General features: G+C 45.0%; 1 protein-coding gene across 4 annotated transcripts in view; it reads left to right on the forward strand.

The window, feature by feature from the left end:
* The first annotated feature begins 3,122 nt into the window (after positions 1-3,122).
* The window catches only part of tulp4a (TUB like protein 4a), a 408,102-nt gene continuing 388,128 nt past the window's right edge, over positions 3,123-23,096 (forward strand). For 2 of the 4 annotated variants that reach the window (XM_078556825.1, XM_078556826.1), the window contains exon 1: positions 3,124-4,168. In XM_078556825.1, the coding sequence (XP_078412951.1) occupies positions 3,917-4,168 (252 nt within the window). In that variant the 5' untranslated portion in view covers positions 3,124-3,916. Of the gene's footprint in view, positions 4,169-23,096 lie in introns of all 4 variants that reach the window. The other 2 variants (XM_078556828.1, XM_078556827.1) reach the window with 2 other exon arrangements.

Here is a 23,096-nt window from a genome sequence, read left to right on the forward strand (position 1 = left end):
TAAGGCACTCTTGCTGTTGCTGTATGTGGCGCAGGTCTGGCCCATTCCTCACTCCTGCACGGTGGCAATCACCTGAGCCGTCTTTCGCTTTATCTGGAGGTCGAAAAGGGATTCAAAAAGTGTTCGCAGGGACATGATGTGCAAGCCTCTAGATAAAGGGGGAAAAAACGTGCCCAACATTGCCCTCATCCTGATGGCCACCTTTGTGTGTGGCTGCATCAAGCTGTACTTGGACCCTCGGTACACAAACACCAAGTGTCACTGTGTGCTGAGGTTCTACCTGTCCCCGGTGTTGCGAAGGATGGGTCTGGCCACGCTGCCATGGAACGCTCCAAGTAGTTGGATAATGCCGTTCCACCTGTCCCTCGTGGAAAAATTTATGCAGAGAAAAACCTTTGACCACAAGTCCATCAGGCAGTGGTCGGCATGTAACGTCCTAGAGGCTCTGCGGGAAAGGGAGATGGTGGATCCTGTCAGATGGTTCCCCGAGCATACTATCAAAGTCATTTGGCAGAATGCCTCATCGCCAGAACTTTCCAAAAAGCATCAAGATGTAGCTTGGCTGGTGGTGAGAAAGGCCCACCCCATCAGATCCTTCCTACACGCCAGGGGTCTCACCCCCTCTGCACGTTGCCCTCGAGGTGGCTGTGACAGGGAAGAGACCATTGTTCGCCTTGTTGTGGAATGTGCCTTTGCGAAGGAGATCTGGAGAGAGATGCAATGGTTTTTGTTGAGGTTCCTCCCGAGCAGTACTGTGACACAGGACTCTGTGCTGTACGGGCTGTTCCCAGGGACACACACCAAGACAAACGTCAACTGCAGTTGGAGGATCATCAATTCAGTGAAAGGCATTCTTTGGTCTGCCTGAAACTTGTTGGTCTTCCAGTGCAAAGAGTTGTCCCCGACTGAGTGTTGCAGACTGGCACATTCCAAGGTCCAGGACTACGTGCTGAGGGACGCACTAAAGCCTGGGGCAGCTGCCGCAAAGGTGCAATGGGGAAAGGTTGCTGTCTAAGGCCTTTCTGTCATAGCGCACCGAGGGGCTGGTAATTGTATAGACCCCTCGGGTTGTATGACTCACAATTAATGTATGTAGTGAATACTAAATGTGTCATAATTATATTGAAGCGCTTCAGAATGCAACATGATGTATGTCGATAACCCCAAAACCATTGCACTGTCTGACTGTCTGTAATGACCATATTGAAATGACTGTAATATTCATTGATTGTATTGAAGCACCTTGTGATCCATGTGTAAAAGTTGAATATGATTGCCCCTTTTGTGTTGGCCATTTAGAAATGTTTTGTAATGTTCTTTCAGATATTTTATGAATAAAGTATATTTTTCCAAAAAAAAAAATATTTAAATAAGAAATGCTGTCTGCAGAAAGGGAACACAGAAAAGACAGTAATATCTGTGCCTGAGAAAGATCTCAAGGCTGTAACATCGTAAGATTTCCAAGCCTGTTCCATTTTGGGTCCACTAAAACAGCAAACTATTCCTTTTTTTAATAACTTGTAAAGCACTGTAACCCTCCAACAGCACTTTCCTTGATTTGTTTGTGTGTGATTGTGTGACTGGGTTCCGTAAGTATTCAATTTTGGGCCGAGTGCTTAAATAAACAATCCTCTTTCTTTGTTTAAACTCACAAAAAAGCCTACTGCCTGTTATTCAAATTGTCCACACACTCAAGAGGTTAAAAAACATACATTGGGGTTGTTCGGCAAATTCAGTTCTTTTGATTTGCTGATCTCCATGAGGATCATACAAGACATCTTAGAAGAGGCTGGATTCAAGAGCAATCAAGGAGAACATACCCCTTGCACCACAGTTCTGCTATTAGTGAATGGCCAAGTGGAAGGAGTGTCCTCAGAGCAATTGGGGAATTGCTCATGAATTGGACAGTAAAGATATCATAGTCCAATACTTCCTCACCTACCAATTGGTTTTTATGTTACAGTAAAAGGGAGCTGCACATACCTGTAAAGTGGAAAAGACTGTCGCCAGTGTACCTATTAAAACTATACCTCTACTGAGTTCCAGGAGCGTCTATGTAGATGGTTCCAGATTCTAGAAGCAAGGACAGTACCATCTATACTGCTGCATGCTTGATTCCACAGGGTAATCAACATGCCCTCATTAAATATCCACCCAAAAGGCTGAAGTTATTCTGTATTCCAAATTTTCAGACCATTATGTGGGAGGTCACCATGTACTATGACAGTTTATTTGTGTGAAATTTCCTCGCAGAATATTTACCTGTCTGTCACCTTTTACCTTCTGGCTGCAGGAGTTCCATCATTTAGAACTCCAAAATAAAGCTCGCTTCATTACCACTCAACTTCGTTACAGTCTCCAACTCACTGTGAATAACACCTTAGGGGACCTTTTGGTGTCACAAAAATTTTCAATGAATTCTCATCACCATCAAACATCAGGAATCAACACCATAATCCTAACCGATCCATGTTTGGTATGCTTTGGATGTAACAAATGGATGCAACAAATGGATGCTTTGATGTAGTACCAATATTTCTTTGGCAGAACAATAAGAATTACATGGAATGTATATTCTTCAGTACAATGTTTGAATATTACTTTTCCAGGTTTACTCCTCATGGAGCAATGTTGCCGTTTGGTGGTTATTCCCAGCAGCATAGGACTTTACCAGTTAGAATTAACAATAAGTAGTACTTCTTTAAATATCTGAACAATTTAAAGGTTTCAGTATTTTTGATTTAATATGCAAATTCTAATCATACTTCAAAAACTTGGCACCAGATCATTAGCAGATTTGTTTGGAACCGTTAAGTAAATCATAATACAAAAACAAGTTGGAAATCTGAAATAACAGAAAATGCTGAAAATTCTTAGTTCTGACAGCATCAGTGTAGAGAGAAACACAATTAACGCTTCAGGTCTAAGCAAGTCTGACAGCATGAGTGGAGAGAAACATTTTTGATGCTGCCAGACCGACTGAGTGTTTCCAGCATTTTTTGCTTCTTTAAATTTTACGTAATGCCTAATAATACCGGCTAAACTTGCAGTGGATAATAAATTTTTTATTTGAATATCTCCACCTGCTCACGCTCAGCTTTTTCATAGCAAATCACTTGAAACAACTGCAAAAAATGCTGCAGGTAGCTGCAACGGAATGCGTACGCAGCACTTGAAACGCCTACGGGCCAAGTGCAAGAAAATGGGATTAGAACAGATAGGTGCTTGATGACCGGCACGGACACGATGGGCCGAAGGACCTGTTTCAGTGCTGTATAACTCTACGAAGCGTCATCCAGATGCTCCGTGCAGCATGACGCTAAACGGCATTCTGCGTGTGCGAGGGAGTTAACTAGAACGAGTTGTTAGTAAAGTATCGGCGACCGGGTGGGGAGGGGGCTGGTAAGGTTTTCACGTCTTCACACCGCCCGCGCGGGGTCGAAGGAGTAAACTGATGGTGCTAACAGGTGACGCTGTTCCTCCTCACTCAAAGGCAGGCTTTTCATACAATAAGGGCGAGCAGAGGCGCGCGCAGTCTCCCAAGGCTCTCGCACTCCTTCACCGAAACTCGAGCCAAGAGGGTGGTGTGGGCTAACGGTCGTACTCGCGGCTGAGGCGCGCGACAGCAGACCTGACTGGTGGCCTCCGCGTCGCAAAGCTTTGCGCTGCGTTCCTTAAGGGGCCTATGATCAGGAGGTTCAGTTCGGGATAAACAAGCGCCCATCCTCCCCTTCGGCCACTTCTAATTTTCTCACCCTCACCCCCCGCCCACGGGCCCTGTCAGTGTGTCTGTTGCCGAGAGTGTTAGGAGTGCCTCCTTCCCGCCCCGCCTCAGGCTTCCGATGCTGTCACTTGAGGTCGCCTAGGAACGCGCTCGTTCGGCGTGTGTTTGATTTACAGCTGCGGCCCCAGCGGGATGTTCGCAGCGGTGGAACAGGGCTTGGTGCTGTGCAGCGATTCCAACATCCTCTGCATGTCGTGGAAGGGCCGTGTGCCCAAGAGTGAGAAGGAGAAGCCCGTTTGTCGGCGACGCTGCTATGAAGAAGGCTGGCTGGCGACTGGTAACGGCAGAGGGGTGGTCGGCGTGACTTTCACTGCTAGTCACTGCAAGAAGGAGCGCAATTTTCCGCAGAGGATCAACTTTAATTTGCGAGGCCACAACAACGAGGTGAGACTTTAAAGAACTGCATTCGAGGCCGCGGCTCGTTGCGCGACTGCTATTGAATCAGTATTTGGTTAAAATAATGGCAGCCGCTTTCAGGTCTTCTCTAAACCGCCATCATGGTGCAGTACCATACATGGACTCAGCTGATGGAAGAGCGGGTGCGATCCTGACCGCTGGTCTGTTATTTCTAATGCTAGAGTGTTTTTAGGTGCCTTTACCCTTTTTAGATGCACGCTCTTTTTCTTTTACCTTCAGGAACACAACTTGAATTCACTTAAAGATTAATTTGTACTGTAACTTCGCTTTGCATTAGGGCTTTGGCAAAAAAAAACCCGTTTTTTGCCGGATTCCACCTCGCCTGTCTCTGGGAGATCAGTGGTACAAGATCCTCTGGAGGACATGATCATGTAAATGAGAAGGTTGATGCTCATGGGGAGCAGAACTCCTGTGTGATTCCAACCTTTATTGCAAAATATCCGTCCCCAGACCACACTAAGAAATGACTAAATTTACGGAGGGACGAATTTTGTTCTGATGGAGAAATATCCCAAAGGACTATTTTAATATATTAGTAGCTACAGGAGAACCTTTGGCTGTGATCTTCTATTTGATGGTGTCTTTAACATTTTTTAGTCACATTGCACTATCTATTATTGACTGTCTTAGTGGTCCAAGAGTAAGTTAATTATATATCATTAAAATAGTTCAAAGTGAATTTAAAATCCTATTTCAATCTTGAATTTGGTCATACAACAACTTAAACTGCAGCAATTTTCACGTTGGCCTATTGGGTTGTTGTCTTTCACTTTTCTATTGAATGTAACTGTGTGGCAGAAAATAGAGGAGTCAAAGGATGAACTACCATGGGCACAATATTTAAAAGTTGGCTGCAATATGACCAAATAACCGTGAAATTGTGATGAGTCAAATTCGGATGACACACAATTCCGGTTGTGCGATCAATCATACCTGCCAGCAGAATAGCAAATCCCATAGAATGATGCCTGTGATGAGACGAAATTCTGCACTTGTTACTCTGGATCAGCTGAACTTTTCTAAGCTTGTCATATGACTGCGCCAAACAATCAGAGCAGAGTTAGACCACATGAGCATGAAATCATGGACCGCTGAGCAAGCTATTGTTTGACATAAGAGATCTTCCTGTGACAGGACATGCTAAAACTGTGCGAAGGTTAAGTGCTCTCAGAGAGAAGGTGAAGTTGATGCAGCAAGTGGAAAACCATGGCATGAAGCGGAAAGTGGATGTTGCAAAGGAGTGGTAGATTCTGCCATCAAGTTTGTCCACCATTATGAAACACTTGGAACAATTTGATAAACAGGCATTCTCTCCAGTGAGGAAGTGGATGAGAATGGCTGCATATCCCAACATTGGAACAGCTCTGCTAATGTGGTTCAATGTAGCCTGAGCAGAGGATGTGACCATCTCCGATCCAATCCTGCAGGAAAGGGGAGTTACCCTGACAAAGAAACTGGGCCACCTGGAGTTCACTGCAGTGACGGATGGCTGATTCAAGACAAGGCATGGCGTTGTCTTCCATGTGGTTATGGCAGTAATGATGGATGATTGGCTCCAAAATGGTCTCACCCACGTCTTTCATGAATATGCACCAAGAGACATTTTTAACGTGGATGAAACCAGACTCTTTTACCGTCTTTTGCCAGACCTCTGATGTTTAAAGGTAAAACGTTTAATGGTGGAAAGCAGTGCAAGGAAAGTGTTAATTCTGTAGCCTGCACCAATATGGATGGCACCGAAAAGCTGCTGCTGCTTGTGATAGGCAAGTCTGAGAAACCATGTTGCTTCGCGAATCTACGCTATCTATGTGGTTCAAGGCTAACAAAATTGCCTGGATGAGATCTGGCCTTTTTCAATGCAAAGCCCCTGTCTTTTGCAAGGTCAGGTCTTTGTAAGGTGTTAACAAATTGAATAAAGACTTTTTCATGCATTACTGCTTACTCTTTTCATTTGGCGTTTGAATCTATTGTTTTTCACATGGACCACGTTTATAGGCATATTGAGTTACATAGAGACACGTTCATGTGGGATTAAGGTCCCATCAGCTATTGCGAAGCTCTGCTTAACACACATTTGGAGGCGACTCCACTAGGATTCATCAAGATTTTGCTGTATGTGATCCTCGACTGACTATAGTCCAGTCAGCCTTGTTTGAAAGTGTCAGTGCTATCGTACTCATATTCTGAACTCTGGCTCAACATGTCAGGAATTTGAGGTTAGGTAATTGTTGAGGAAATTTGCAGACCGGAAGAATTTGCTATATAGTAGATAAATTTCTTGAAGTTTACATCAATATTTTAATGTTTGTCAACATGATAAATCCTTATTGATGAAAATGCGAACTTTGATTAAGGTCACATGATCATATGAACATCCTAGGAAGAAATCGATACACATTCTAAAGCAACCATTAAATATCCCACCGCTATTTCAAATGAAAGAGAGAGGCCTGCACCTCATTTCTTGCTTGTAATTGTGGCTGGGTAGTGCAGTGAAATCTCCACTTGCAAAATTAAATTTATATTTTGATTGGAAGGAAAATGTTTTTATGGCTAAGTGATTTTGACAGTGATACATTTGAAAAAAATGGGGCAGAATTTTATGTCCCCCCACCACTGGCAGGTTTGTAGGTCTGGGTGGCTGTAAAATTTTTCGAATGGCCTTCCCATCAGGTTCGTGCCCGCCCTGACCGCTCTGCAATTTTATGCTGGGTTGGGCGAGGCCGAGGCTTCAGGGAGGTGTTCTGGGGCAGGGGGGATGCCCGCAAAGTGACACTTGCTTGGGTGCGTCTGCCTCCACCAGCAGCCTCCTTTGAACATTGAATGCCCCCTCCCCCCCCCCCCCCCCCAAAAAAAAAAGGTTTGGCCCCTGCAGGGGCTCCTTTCTGACCACCCCAGGTCCAGACTCTCCATCAACACCCCCACCTCCGCTCTGCCCAGCTCCCTGGCCTTGCCTACCTTCCCTGCCATCGGACTCTCAGAACTTACCTGGTCCTCGACACCTGGGACTTAGGCTCTGGGGATTCCCAGTCCTGGCCATTGCAGCTTCTGGCATTGCCAGGACTAGAGCTGCCAGCAGATCGGTTTGGCCGGCAGCTCTCCAAGGCGGAACTTCTTCCTGACTGATGGGCGGAAGTGCCCCCTCCAGCCAATTAACACTTGTTGGAGTGTGAAATGGCTGCAGGGCAGCCAGTATTGGCAGCAGTGTTTTGCCACCGACTCCTCGGATGGTGGGAAGGTAAACTCCCATCTGAAAAACCCTGGTCATGACTTTTTTTTATTAAAAGGTTTAAATTTGATAAGTAATGACAATTTGTATTCTGATAATGATCAGTGATCTCTTGCTAAGTAGTGTGCAGAGTTTTGTGTTTTGGAAAACATTGGTATGAAATTAAAAGCATTTTAGTGATGTGTTGCTCTGATTTTACCTTTCTGAACATTAAGGGGGTTGTTTTGATTTTATGATGTGGCTGTTGCACTGTTAGTCATCTGATAGATGACCACAAATTTATATTCTTTGACATTTCACATAGTACGTGAATGAAGTGACAGGTAATGTTCCCTACTGATCTGTAGTGGGGTCTCAAGTTTTCAGATGCCACTAAGTTAGGAGGCACAGTAAATTGTGAAGATGGGAGTAAGAAGTTATAAGGAGACTGATTAAGTGAACAGACAAAACTGCAGCAGATGAAATTTAAATCAAAAATAAAAATACCTGGAAAAACTCAGCAGGTCTGGCAGCATCTGCGGAGAGGAACACAGTTAACGTTTCGAGTCCGTATGACTCTTCAACAGAACTAAGTAAAAATAGGAGAGGTGAAATATAAAACAAAAACAGAATTACCTGGAAAAACTCAGCAGGTCTGGCAGCATCGGTGGAGAAGAAAAGAGTTGACGTTTCGGGTCCACACTACCCTTCAACAGAACTGAAGTATAGTTAGGAGAGGGGTGAAATATAAGCTGGTTTAAGGTGGGGGGCGGGGGGAGAGAAGTTGAGGGTGGGGTGGTTGTAGGGACAAGCAAGCAGTGATAGGAGCAGATAATCAAAAGATGTCACAGACAAAAGGATCAAAGAGGTGTTGAAGGTGGTGATATTATCTAAGAAAAGTGCTAATTAAGAATGGATGGCAGGACACTCAAGTTACAGCTCTAGTGGGGGTGGAGTGGAAAGACTGACAAGGTATTAGTTGTAGATTTAAAAATAATGGAAATAGGTGGGAAAAGAAAAATCTATATAAATTATTGGAAAAAAACAAAAGGGAGGGGGAGGAAACGGGGTGGGGATGGGGGGAGGGGGAGTTTAAGATCTAAAGTTGTTGAATTCAATATTCAGCCCGGAAGGCTGTAAAGTGCCTAGTCGGAAGATGAGGTGCTGTTCCTCCAGTTTGCGTTGGGCTTCACTGGAACAATGCAGCAAGCCAAGGACAGACATGTGGGCAAGGGAGCAGGGTGGAGTGTTAAAATGGCAAGCGACAGGGAGGTTTGGGTCTTTCTTGTGGACAGGCCGCAGGTGTTCCGCAAAGCGGTCGCCCAGTTTGCGTTTGGTCTCTCCAATGTAGAGGAGACCGCATTGGGAGCAACAAATGCAGTAGACTAAGTTAGGGGAAACGCAAGTGAAATGCTGCTTCACTTGAAAGGAGTGTTTGGGCCCTTGGACGGTGAGGAGAGAGGAAGTGAAGGGGCAGGTGTTGCATCTTCTGCGTGGGCATGGGGAGGTGCCATAGGTGGGGGTTGAGGAGTAGGGGGTGATGGAGGAGTGGACCAGGGTGTCCCGGAGGGAACGATCCCTACGGAATGCCGCCGGGGGGGTGAAGGGAAGATGTGTTTGGTGGTGGCATCATGCTGGAGTTGGCGGAAATGGCGGAGGATGATCCTTTGAATGCGGAGGCTGGTGGGGTGATAAGTGAGGACAAGGGGGACCCTATCATGTTTCTGGGAGGGAGGAGAAGGCGTGAGGGTGGATGCGCGGGAGTTTTTATCTCTGTGTTTAATTGACTGCCACTTCTCTTCAAGAAATGCCTTCCTTGAAGAAGTATTGCTCTGTTCTCCGACAGGATTTCCGCCTGTCTCTTCTGCCTTGTGCACTTTCATTGCTTTCCATTTCTCTCCTGGTGTTTGACAAGGTGTTTACTAAAACCCGCTTTCACAGCCATATTTCCTTTCTCAGTGACTGTCTCCGTCTCCGACTCACCCCACGTGGATTTCAACTGAAATTCCATCCCTCTTGTTACAACTACCCAGGATTACAGGTATCTCCGGGACATAAAATGTTTCTCGGACTGCTGTTCCCGTCGCATTCTGAGATCCACACTCAGTGCCATGCGCCGCCATATGAACACACTCGACCTCTCCCTCCAGCAGCACCGCCGCACCCTTTTTCAAAGCTGCGCGTGCCCCCAGTTTCATTTTATTCTTCGCCTCATCCGACGCCTCAACAAGAAACTTTTTCTCTTTCTCTCAAGTGCTAAGGAACGCAAGCTCCAACAGCTCATCGACACCAACACCCATCTGGGACCCTCCACCCCTGCTTGTCCTTCCGTCCCCACCCCATCTTCCAATCCCAGCCCCAGCCGCGTATTCACTATACCCCCTGACCTTCCCCTCTCTGACGCTGAACGTTCAGTGCTCAGCAAAGGACTTAGTTTCATACCCTTACGCCCTCATCTCAATGAATTTCGGGCTCGGCACGGTGCTGAACTCTTCTTCCGCCGTCTTCGTCTCCGTGCTCACTTCTTTGGGCAGGAGTCCTCTCCCCGTTCCACGGATCCTTTTACCCACCTCCAATATTCTCCCTCCACCTGGACCCCTCCCTCTGGATTCTTACCTTCTCTTGATCTTTTCATTGAGAACTGTCGGTGTGACATTAGCCGTCTTAATCTCTCTGCTCCTCTCACCCATTCCACCGTGTGTGGAAAACCTCGGTTAAGGAAGAAGGAGGACATGTCAGAGGAACTGTTTTTGAAGGTAGCGTCATCAGAACAGATGCGACGGAGGCGAAGGAACTGAGAGAATGGGATGGAGTACTTACAGGAAGCGGGGTGTGAGGAGCTGTAGTCGAGGTAGCTGTGGGAGTCGGTAGGCTTGTAATGGATATTGGTGGACAGTCTATCATCAGAAATTGAGACAGAGAGGTCAAGGAAGGGAAGTGTCAGAGACGGACCATGTGAAAATGATGGAGGGGTGGAGATTGGAAGCAAAATTAATAAATTTTTCCAGGTCCCGACGAGAGCATGAAGCAGCACCAAAGTAATCATCGATGTACCGGAGAAAGAGTTGTGGGAGGGGGCCGGAGTAGGACTGGAACAAGGAATGTTCCACATACCTCATAAAGAGACAGGCATAGCTGGGGCCCATGCGGGTACCCATAGCCACACCTTTTATTTGGAGGAAGTGAGAGGAGTTAAAGGAGAAATTGTTCAGTGTGAGAACAAGTTCAGCCAGACAGAGGAGAGTAGTGGTGGATGGGGATTGTTGGGGCCTCTGTTCAAGGAAGAAGCTAAGGGCCCTCAGACCATCCTGGTGGGGGATGGAGGTGTAGAGGGATTGGACATCCATGGTGAAGAGGAAGCGGTTGGGGCCAGGGAACTGGAAATTGTTGATGTGACGTAAGGTGTCAGAGGAATCACGGATGTAGGTGGGAAGGGACTGGACAAGGGGAGAGAGAAGGGAGTCAAGATAACGAGAAATGAGTTCCGTGGGGCAGGAACAGGCTGACACGATCGGTCTGCCAGGATAGTTCCGTTTGTGGATTTTGGGTAGGAGGTAGAAGCGGGCCGTCCGAGGTTGGGCGACTATCAGGTTGGAAGCTGTGGGAGGAAGATCTCCAGAGGAGATGAGGTCAGTGACAGTCCTGGAAACAATGGCTTGATGTTCCGTGGTGGGGTCATGGTCCAGGGAGATGTAGGAGGAAGTGTCTGCGAGTTGACGCTCAGCCTCCGCGAGGTAGAGGTCAGTGCGCCAGACAACAACAGCACCATCCTTGTCAGCGGGTTTGATGACAATGTTGGGGTTGGACCTGAGAGAATGGAGTGCAGTAAGTTCAGAGAGAGACAGGTTAGAATGGGTGAGAGGAGCAGAGAAATTGAGACGGCTAATAGTGAATACGCGGCTGGGGCTGGGATTGGAAGATGGGGTGGGGACGGAAGGACAAGCAGGGGTGGAGGGTCCCAGATGGGTGTTGGTGTCGATGAGCTGTTGGAGCTTGCGTTCCTTAGCACTTGAGAGAAAGAGAAAAAGTTTCTTGTTGAGGCGTCGGATGAGGCGAAGAATAAAATGAAACTGGGGGCACGCGCAGCTTTGAAAAAGGGTGCGGCAGTGCTGCTGGAGGGAGAGGTCGAGTGTGTTCATATGGCGGCGCATGGCACTGAGTGTGGATCTCAGAATGTGACGGGAACAGCAGTCCGAGAAACATTTTATGTCCCGGAGATACCTGTAATCCTGGGTGGGTTCGAAACAAGAGGGATGGAATTTCAGTTGAAATCCACGTGGGGTGAGTCGGAGACGGAGACAGTCACTGAGAAAGGAAATATGGCTGTGAAAGCGGGTTTTAGTAAACACCTTGTCAAACACCAGGAGAGAAATGGAAAGCAATGAAGGTGCACAAGGCAGAAGAGACAGGCGGAAATCCTGTCGGAGAACAGAGCAATACTTCTTCAAGGAAGGCATTTCTTGAAGAGAAGTGGCAGTCAATTAAACACAGAGATAAAAACCCCCGTGCATCCACCCTCACGCCTTCTCCCTCCCAGAAACATGATAGGATCCCCCTTGTCCTCACTTATCACCCCACCAGCCTCCGCATTCAAAGGATCATCCTCCGCCATTTCCGCCAACTCCAGCATGATGCCACCACCAAACACATCTTCCCTTCACCCCCCCCGGCGGCATTCCGTAGGGATCGTTCCCTCCGGGACACCCTGGTCCACTCCTCCATCACCCCCTACTCCTCAACCCCCACCTATGGCACCTCCCCATGCCCACGCAGAAGATGCAACACCTGCCCCTTCACTTCCTCTCCTCACCGTCCAAGGGCCCAAACACTCCTTTCAAGTGAAGCAGCATTTCACTTGCATTTCCCCTAACTTAGTCTACTGCATTCGTTGCTCCCAATGCGGTCTCCTCTACATTGGAGAGACCAAACGCAAACTGGGCGACCGCTTTGCAGAACACCTGCGGCCCGTCCGCAAGAAAGACCCAAACCTCTCTGTCGCTTGCCATTTTAACACTCTTGCCCACATGTCTGTCCTTGGCTTGCTGCATTGTTCCAGTGAAGCCCAACGCAAACTGGAGGAACAGCACCTCATCTTCCGACTAGGCACTTTACAGCCTTCCGGGCTGAATATTGAATTCAACAACTTTAGATCTTAAACTCCCCCTCCCCCCATCCCCACCCCGTTTCCTCCCCCTCCCTTTTGTTTTTTTCCAATAATTTATATAGATTTTTCTTTTCCCACCTATTTCCATTATTTTTAAATCTACAACTAATACCTTGTCAGTCTTTCCACCCCACCCCCACTAGAGCTGTACCTTGAGTGTCCTGCCATCCATTCTTAATTAGCACTTTTCTTAGATAATATCACCACCTTCAACACCTCTTTGATCTTTTTGTCTGTGACATCTTTTGATTATCTGCTCCTATCACTGCTTGCTTGTCCCTACAACCACCCCACCCTCAACTTCTCTCCCCCCGCCCCCCACCTTAAACCAGCTTATATTTCACCCCTCTCCTAACTATACTTCAGTTCTGTTGAAGGGTAGTGTGGACCCGAAACGTCGACTCTTTTCTTCTCCACCGATGCTGCCAGACCTGCTGAGTTTTTCCAGGTAATTCTGTTTTTGTTTTGGATTTCCAGCATCCGCAGAGGTGAAATATAAGCTGGTTTAAGGGGGGTGGGACAAGTAGAGCTGGATGGAGGGCCAGTGATAGGTGGAGATAGCCAAAAGATGTCATAGACAAAAGCACAAAGAGGTGTTGAAGGTGGTGATATTATCTAAGGAATGTTCTAATTAATGGTAGAAAGCAGGACAAGCAAGGTACAGAAAGCCCGAGTGGGGGTGGGGTGGGGTGAAGGAATTGAAAAAGGCTAAAAGGTAGAGATAACACGATGGATGGAAATACATTTAAAAATAATGGAAATAGGTGGGAAAAGAAAAATCTATATAAATTATTGGAAAAAAAAGGGGGGGATTGGAAAGGGGGTGGGGATGGAGGAGAGAGTTCATGATCTAAAATAGTTGAACACAATATTCAGTCCGGAAGGCTGTAAAGTGCCTAGTCGGAAGATGAAATTTAAATGTTCGGAAATGTGAGCTCATTCACTTGGGGTTCGAGAAAGAGATTAGTAGCTGTGCAGGGATTTAGATGTCCTTGTTCCCTGGTCCAAAAAGTAATAAGAATGGTCTTCGAATATTGGTCAATATCTTGAGTTTGGAATACAACCGTGACGTTATGCATCTAGTGTGTACAGAACCCTGATCAGGCTCCATCTGGCATATTGCGTTCAATTTTAGGCACCTCGATGTTTGTTTGTATGTTGGCCTTGGAAAGGAGTATGGTACAGATTCAGCAGAATTGTATTAGTGTTTAAATGGTTAATTTATGGGGCCTGGTTGCATAAGCTTGGTTTTTATATCCTTCAGATTTGAATGTTGAGGAATGATCTAATTGAAGTATTTAAAATGGTAGAGGGATTTGATAGGGTTAATATAGATAGAACTATTTTCCTTAGATGGAGAATTGAAGGCAGGGTTGGCACAATCTTAAAATCAGAAATAAACTTCTTAGAAGTGAAATCAGGAAGCTATTTTTCATACAATGTATAATGGAAATCTGAAACTCCCACTAAATGAGTCAACAAAACATTTTCAAGATGGATCATTTTTTTTAAGGTAACAGTATCAAAATATGAAGCAAAGATGGATAAAAGGAGTTAGTTACATATCAGTTGAATGATGGTACAGGCTTGAGGGGCTGAATGGCCTACTCCTATCCCTATGCTGCGTAGATTATTCTTATTATGATAAATGTAGCCACAGCAAATTTGTTCAAAAAACTTTTGCATGAGTAATTCATATTCATATCACTTTACATTGCTTTCAATGCTTGTTATGCTAAATCATACCATGAAATCATTAATTTTTCTGGTACAATGAATATTACAATGAATATATGAATAAAATATTAATACCACTTGTGGCAAATATACCCTATTTCATTTTTTTGCATGAGAAAGTTTCTTCTAATTTCCACCTTCATATATTTATCTTGAATGATCTTCTGTATTCATTTTATCTACCAGAGTATTTTTACCTTGTCTGTTACCTGTATCATTTTAAATGCCTTTGTCAAAACACCTCAGCCATCTTGGTTCAAAGTCAGCAGCCCAAATTGCTATAACCTTACCCTAAAACTCATGCTTTCTCACTTCTGCTATCATTATAGAAAACTCTGTGTTGCACTTTCTCTGGAGCTGCTAAATGACTGAAGATGCCTGGGGCCCATATTTGTGCTAGGTATGACACTAACTGGTTGAGTGTTCCTCCTCATTTCTGTTGACTTCAATTTTGCTTGATTCCTTGATGCCACACTCGGTGAAATGCTGCCTTGACGTCACGGGCAGTCACTTTCACTTCGCCTCTGAAATTCAGCTCTTTTGTCCATGTTTGAAGCAAGGCTACAATGAGATCTGGAGCCCTGTGCCCCTGGCAGCACCCAAACTGAGTATCGTTGAGCAGGTTATTGCGAGTAAGTGCTGCTTGATAGCACTGTCAACAGCACGATCAATCACATCGCACAGTAAAGTTAGAGGGAGAATATTCAGATGAAATTAGGAAACGCCTCTGCACAAAGTTGGAAACGCCTCTGTACAAAGTTGTAGAGGCACTGAAGGAGACCGTTTGACTCATTGAGTCCATGCTGATTTTTCTGTAGAGAAATCTAGCCAGACCCATCCGCTTGCCCTACCTCTATAGCCCTGCAAGTTTGTTTGCCTCAAGTGCCCACCCATTTTCTTTCTGAAATCATTGATCATCTCTGCTCCCGCTGTCCTTGTAGGCAGCAAGTTCCAGGTTATTACCACTCTGTATAGAAAAGGTCTTCCTCACATCACCACACATCTCTTGTCCAAAACCTTAAAATTGTGTCCCCGTAGTTCTTGTACCTTGTACCATCTGCTAACGGGAACAGCTTTTCTTTGTCTCTCTCACCTAAACCTTTCATAATTATGTACATCTCTATCAAATTTCTCCTCACTCACCTTTGCTCCAAGAAAAGCAGACCCAATTTCTCGAAATTAACCTTGTAGCTAAATTCCCTCATCCCTGGAACCATTCTGGTAAATCTCCTCTCTACCTTCTCAAGGACACTAACATCCTTCCTAAAGTGTGGTGACCAGAACTAGACGTGTGGTCTAACTAGAGCTTCATAAAGGTTCAGCATAACTTCCCTGCTTTTGTACTCATACCTCTATTTATGGGACCTTGGACTTCATATGCTTTACTAATTACAGTCTCAGTATGACCCCTCAGATCTGTGCCATTAAGTCTATATTGCCTATACCAACACTTATGCCAAAATGAATTGCCCTTACTTTTTCGTATTAAATTCCATCTGCCGCTTGTCTGCCCATTCTCCTAGTGTATCTGGGTCCTGATGCAGTCGATTGGCATCATTCTGACTATTCACAACACCTCCAAGTTTGGCATTCTTGAGAAATTTTGAAATTTTAATTTGTATTCCAGTATCTAAGTCATTTATATTTATCACTAATGTCCTTTAGGGAAGGAATAGTGCTGTCCTTACCTGCTCTGGCCTACATGTGACTCAAGACCCTCAGCAATATGACTAACTTTTAAATGGCCTACCAAGTCACTCAGTTGTACCAAGCCACTATAGAAAAGTTGAAATTAAACCAGACAAACCAGCCAGCAAATGACAATGGCATACCCAACCCTGTCAACCGTGCAAAGTCTTCCTTGGTAACCTCTGCGGGCTTGTGACAAAATTGGGAGAGTTGACCCACAGATTAATAAGCAACAGCCTGACAGTCTGTAAGGTATGATTTGGTGCGTATGACTATGTCCCAGACACCACCAATCACTTTCCCTGGGTTTGGCCTGTCCCAACCGCAGGACAGACCCACCAGAGGTGGTGGCACCGTGGTATACAGTTGGCAGAGAGTTGCTTTAGGAGTCCTCGTCATTGACTCTGGACCCCATGAAGTCTCATGGCATCAGGCCAGATATCACAAGGAAACCTCTGTTGATTTCTACCTACTGTCACCCCACCCCCCCACTCCTTTCAGCTGATGAATCAGTGCTCCTCCATGTTGAACACCACTTGAAAGAAGTACTGAGGGTGGCAAGGGCACAGAACCCTACTGTGGATGGGGGGGACTTCAATGTCCATCACCAAGAGTGGCTCAGTAGCACCACTTCTGGCTGAGTCCTAAAGGACATAGCTGCTATATTATGTCTGCTTTAGGTGGTGAGGGAACTAACGAGAGAGAAGAACCTACTTGTCGTCACCAAACTACCTGTTGCAAGATGCACCTGTCCATGACAATATTGGCATGGGTGGAGATGAGATGAAGTCTTGTCTTCTCATTGAGGATACCCTCTCTCGTGTTCTGTGCACTACCAGGGTGCTAAATAGAATAGATTTCAAACTGATCTAGTAGCTCATGGCATCCGTGAGGCGCTATGGGCCGTCAGCAGCCACAGAATTGTATTCAACCACAACCTGCAACCTCTTGGCCCAGCATATCAGCCACTGTACCGTTCCATCATGGTTTTCTGTCTTTAAGCCAAATTTTTATAAACTCAAATTTCTATTCCATGAGTCACAATTTGTTGACCTTTTTATGTGCTACTGTCACAGGTGCTTTCTTAAAATCCATGTAGATAACGTCACCTTGATTCCCTTCATCTGTTACTGGAAGTTCACTTAGATTAGTCAAAGACTATCTTGTAGGATTTAAACCCAATTGCAATCAATTCAATCGCCATTAATTTGTTTGAACTCAAGTTTGAACGAGACTTCTAACCTACAAGATAAGACAGGACTCATGGAAAATTAAAAAAAGTTTATTTCAAAGATGATTACTTATTGACATAGTGTTAAAATATGGAATTACTTAAGCCCAAACATATGGGGAGGGGTTCCTACAGTTAAGCCCTCTTAATTGAATATATACAGAATACAAACCTGATATTTTTATCAATTAATTACTTCCTTTCCAAGCCAGACAAAATTCTAGTTATAAATAACTCGATATAGAGGAAAAATATATACTTTTCAGTCCAAAACGGACTTTTACGACTTCCATCAGGTGACCAGGCCGAAGAAGTGTAACCCTACTATCCATGAAAATCTTGCCCAGGGGAGTTCTAGTTCATGGCTAGCAACAGGCCTTTCTTTGCTAAGGGTTTTTACACCCTAATAGTATTCTCGAATGAGTTTGGTTATAACTCGATAATTGGTCAATTTTATTACTGAATTGATTCAATTGGTTTTAAACTTTTGCACAAATGATCTTGGATACATTGGAACTGTTCATTTTACCACTCCCATCTGGCTCTGTTGTTATTGCTTTAGTGAGTTCTCTGGGTTGGACGTGCCTCTGGGCATAGCGCCGTGATCTCCCCAAGGGTAGAGGAAGGAGGGGCAGTTCCTGAATCCACACCAGCCAGAATGGATATCAAACCCTGTGCTGTTGGCACCAGTCTGATTCACAACGGCTGTCTGACCAACTGAGCCATCCTGTCCCCCAGAGTTGCTGTGGCAACCTGCACCTTTTTACATGCATGTTGTAGCCTGGAGCTATAGATAGTGATGGTAGAGGCTCCAATTTCTTTCCATTCCTAGCGCCTGTCATTGGCATATTGGTGGATTTACAATTTGATAGTCAACCTGTTTCGCCGCATTATGCGCAAACCTCCCTAGGCCATCAAGTCCTGGAGTGAGGTTTGAAGCTGGAGCTTCTGGCTCAGAGGCAGGGATGCTACCCGCCTTGCCACAAGAGCTCCTATTGGATTCTGTACAAGTTTTCTATTCATTGTTCAGTTCCAAATAATGTTTGACGAAGGCCATGGTGAATTTGTTGCTAACCATTTTATCCTGATGTTGCATTCTTTCTCACAGAATCTGCAATATGGAATTTAAAAACAACTTGGAGTTTTAAGGATAACTCAGTCTTTTAAAATGATTAAATCTTCAATTATAATTCACTTTTTTAATCATCTTTCTGGTTGATGTCTAAATATAGATATAAAGCGGTTAACAAAAACGTACAATAGGAAATGGCTGCAGAAAGCTAAGTGTTAAAATGCTTCCCTGACCTCGTTAGCTTAACAAAGTGAAAAGTTTCATTTTATAGCCTAAAAATGGTCATGTTCTACTAAAAATCGCTATCCAAACCTACCAACAGATTTAAGGTGAAATATATCTGCAATATATTGATCTCTCACTACTTATGTGACACCTTTATTTCCTTCACATCAATTGGATTACAGCTAATATGTGATATTATCCTGATCCATGATGGTATTTCAATAATCAGCCCACAGTTGCACCAATGACTATTGTCTCCAGCAGCAGGTATTTCTTCTTTGACTTATGCATTTCGTTGCAGAATATAAAGGTGTCAATTGGAAGAGACAAACCTTTGCCTGAATGTCTATCTGATGAACTTAATGCATTGGAGAGATATGATATCCAAATCTACTAACATATGTTCATGTAATTGTTCACTTAAGTCATCCCTAACACTGATGTTCAACTGTTGGTGGTTATACACCTGGAGTGGTAAGGCTGGGTGAAGCCAAAGGTCCCTGAGTAAGTGAGGCCAGTTAAATCTCCATATTTGTATTCTTGATTGTATGGTAATGATACAAATTCACCTTTCCCTCTGTAGGCCAAATGTACAGGGAATTCTGCCCCTCGTGGTGCTGTTAGATCCCTCTTGATCCCAAATGAACCTACAGTAGTGTGCGCAGCAACATCATAAGGGCAGATGGAAGGCATTGCCTCTTCGGGTACAACCTTTCAAGTCAGGCCAACCCAGATAACTCCATCTACCTGGACTAGGTACTTTGGGTACTGATGATATTGGTGCTGTGCCCTTGACTCCTTAGCCCAATGTTCTTGACCCTAAACAAGGCGGCTGGGCTGTTCATTGCCTTTTAACGCAGCGTAAAAACTTATTAGCATTTGTATAATTATTATTAGTATCAGTCCAATTATATTTGTCCCGTTGTTTCCCAGATGGCATTCCTGTTTTACTGGGTGTACCTGTACTAGGCCCCTAGTTTTACAAATGTTAGTCGTTAGCTGATAAATGGACAGGGCCTCCGGGTGCGCATTTGTCATCTACGAGGGATAACTCCCTGCAATCCTCTGCAGGTTCCCCCTAGTTTTTTCTAATACCCAAGAGCCATATGTTGCACAGACATCACTTTGCAGCCTCTGAAGCATTGTTCTTCTCTTTTTAAAGATCTTATTCATGTGATGGGTATGTGTCTTGTCATATGTCTTGCAAATGGGTGGTCATAATCTGATCCTTTGTAAGCTCTCCCCTTCTCACAGAATCTCTCAGTGCAGAAGAGGCCCTTCGGCCCATCGAGTCTGCACCAACACGTGAGAAACACCTGGCCTATCTACCTAATCCCATTTACCAGCACTTAGCCCATAGCCTTGAATGTTATGACGTGCCAAGTGCTCATCCAGGTACTTTTTAAATGATGTGAGGCAACCCGCCTCCACCACCCTCCCAGGCAGCGCATTCCAGATCGTCACCACCCTCTGAGTAAAAAAGTTATTCCTCACATACCCCCCCCTAAACCTCCTGCCCCTCACCTTGAACTTGTGTCCCCTTGTGACTGACCCTTCAACTAAGGGGAACAGCTGCTCCATATCCACCCTGTCCATGCCCCTCATAATCTTGTACATCTCAATCAGGTCGCCCCTCAGTCTTCTCTGCTCCAACGAAAACAACCCAAGTCTATCCAACCTCTCTTCATAACTTAAATCCCAGACAACATCCTGGTGAATCTCCTCTGCATCCCCTCCAGTGCAATCACATCCTTCCTATAATGTGGTGACCAGAACTGCACACAGTACTCCAGCTGTGGCCTCACCAAGGTTCTATACAACTCCAACATGACCTCCCTACTTTTGTAATCTATGCCTCGATTGATAAAGGCAAGTGTCCCATATGCATTTTTCACCACCCCACTAACATGTACTTCCGCTTTCAGAGATCTATGGACACACATGTCAAGGTCCCTTTGTTCCTCAGAACTTCCTAGTGTCATGCTGCTCATTGAATACTTCCTTGTCAAATTACTCCTTCCAAAGTGTATCACCTCACACTTTTCAGGGTTAAATTCCATCTGCCACTTATCTGCCCATTTGACCATCCCGTCTATATCTTCCTGCAGCCCAAGACACTCAACCTCACTGTTAACCACCCGGCCAATCTTTGTGTCATCTGCAAACTTATTAATCCTACCCCCCACATAGTCATCTATGTCGTTTATATCAATGACGAATAATAGGGGACCCAGCACAGATCCCTGTGGTATGCCACTGGCTTCCAGCCACTAAAGCATCCTTATGTCATCACCCTCTGTCTCCGACAACTAAGCCAATTTTGAATCCACCTTATTAAATTACCCCTGTGTCCCATGTGCATTTGCCTTTTTTTATAAGTCTCCCATGTGGGACCTTGTCAAGGGCTTTGCTGAAATCCATATAAACTACATCAACTGCACTACCCTCATCTACACACCTGGTCACCTCCTCAAAAAATTCCATCAAATTTGATAGGCATGACCTCCTTCTGACAAAGCCATGCTGACTATTCCTGATCAAACCTTGCCTCTCCAAGTGGAGATAGATTCTCTCCTTCAGAATTTTCTCCAATAGTTTCCCTACCACTGACGTGAGACTCACTGGTCTGTAGTTCCCTGGCTTATCTCTACAACCCTTCTTAAATAGTGGAACCACATTAGCTGTTCTCCAGTCCTCTGGCACCTCCCCCGTGGCCAGAGAGGAATTAAAAATTACGGTCAGAGCCCCTGCGATCTCCTCCCTTGCCTCCCTCAGCAGTCTGGGACATAAATCATCTGGACCTGGAGATTAGTCCACTTTTAAGCCTGCCAACACCTCTAATACCTTGTCACTCCATATATCAATTTGCACAAGAACCTCGCAGTCTATCTCCCAGAATTCCATACCTTCGTCCTCATTCTTTTGGGTGAAGATGGATGTGAAGTATTCATTCAACACTGTACCGATGTCTTCTGGCTGCACTCATAGATTGCCCCCTTGGTCCCTAATGGGCCCTACTCTTTCCCTGGTTATCCTCTTCCCATTGATATACTTATAGAATATCTTGGGATTTTCCCTACTTTTACCAGCCAGAGCTTTCTCATATCCCCTCTTTGCTCTCCGAATTGCTTTCTTAAGCTCCACCCTGCACTTTCTGTACTTCACTAATGCCTCCACTGATTTGCTCCCCTTGTACCTGCTAAAAGCCTCTCTTTTCCTTCTCATTGTATCCTGAATATCTTTGGTCATCCATCGTTCCCTGGCCTTTTTACTCCTTCCTATCACCCTAGAGGGAACATGTTGAGCCTGTACCCTCCCAATTTCCTTTGTGAACTCTGCTTTTCTGTAGATTTCCCCACAAGTAGCTGTTCCCAGTCTACGTTGGCTAGATCCTGCCTTATTTTACTAAAATTTGCTCTCCCCCAGTCCAAACATTTTTTTGTTATTCATCTTGGGCAATATCCCCTTTTACCTATTTCAGACAGTCATTATAGAATAATCTAGTCTGGGGATCAGGTCCAGGCCATTCACAACTGATGTCCCTGTGTTGAATATGGGTGCTGCATCATTAATTACGCCCCTTTGTACTTACAAGGCTTAGGATCTGGGCTATTTCCTGGTGCTCTGTACAGGTAAGTAACTTCCCTTTCATCTGCTATGGTACCTGTTCTTTCCCAAAATTCCCTAAGGATCTGGTGTAACATTTTGTCTTTTAAGGCTGGGATCTTATTTTTGCACCATGTGGTAATTCCCATATCGGTCATAACGGTATCGTCTCATGGCGTAAAGTGGGGTAAGAATGACAGTTTAAACTGTTGCCTGCTCTCTGTCTGTGTTTGGTGCACTCTATCTTCTTGGTGGCTTTCCTTGATTTATTAACTGGAGGTCGTAGTTTTATCTTCATTTCCAGAGTTGCAATGTTTTTGCTCCAATTCCCTGAGGTGCGTTGTGGGGCGGATTGTTGTAAGACCATTTGTGGGCCTCCTGGATAATAGATATCATCTGGTGAACACATTGAGTAAGCCTCAACCAGACAATAGGCGTGTAATCCCCATGTGCTGTTAGTCTGGGAAACTCGGGGTCCATTTCACAGGCTGCCTCTGGCATCACCTTCTGAATTAAATTAAAATTAGGCATGTTGGGATCGAGATCATCTCCCCTGATGCACATATAATTACCAGAAAGGTATGCCCCCCCCACCATCTAGGCTAATATAATTCTTCATTATATTTGGGTGCTCCTGTCCTAAACCATTTCAGGGTGGTGTGTGTATTCCAAGGGTTTCTGACCTGTTCCCGTATGACCTCATCTGTTCTTTGCCTCGTCAACCAGATTGTGTTAGTGTAAGGAGACTGCTTCCAACGGTATTCACACACCAAACATATGCCGTGTTCTTCCTTTACTTCCCAGGTTTGTTGTCTCCCTCTTCAAGGGACAATCAATCGTCCAATCACCCTTAATTTTAACTGTATAACTCCCAAGATTCGATCTTTCCTGCATTGCCTGGCATCATGTCTGGTGAACCAAAAGCAATATTACGATCAGTTAGATTCGTCCAATCGAAGTGGA

Source organism: Cetorhinus maximus, chromosome 14 (assembly GCF_964194155.1).
Source record: "Cetorhinus maximus chromosome 14, sCetMax3.hap1.1, whole genome shotgun sequence".
NCBI classification, from domain to species: Eukaryota; Metazoa; Chordata; class Chondrichthyes; order Lamniformes; family Cetorhinidae; genus Cetorhinus; species Cetorhinus maximus.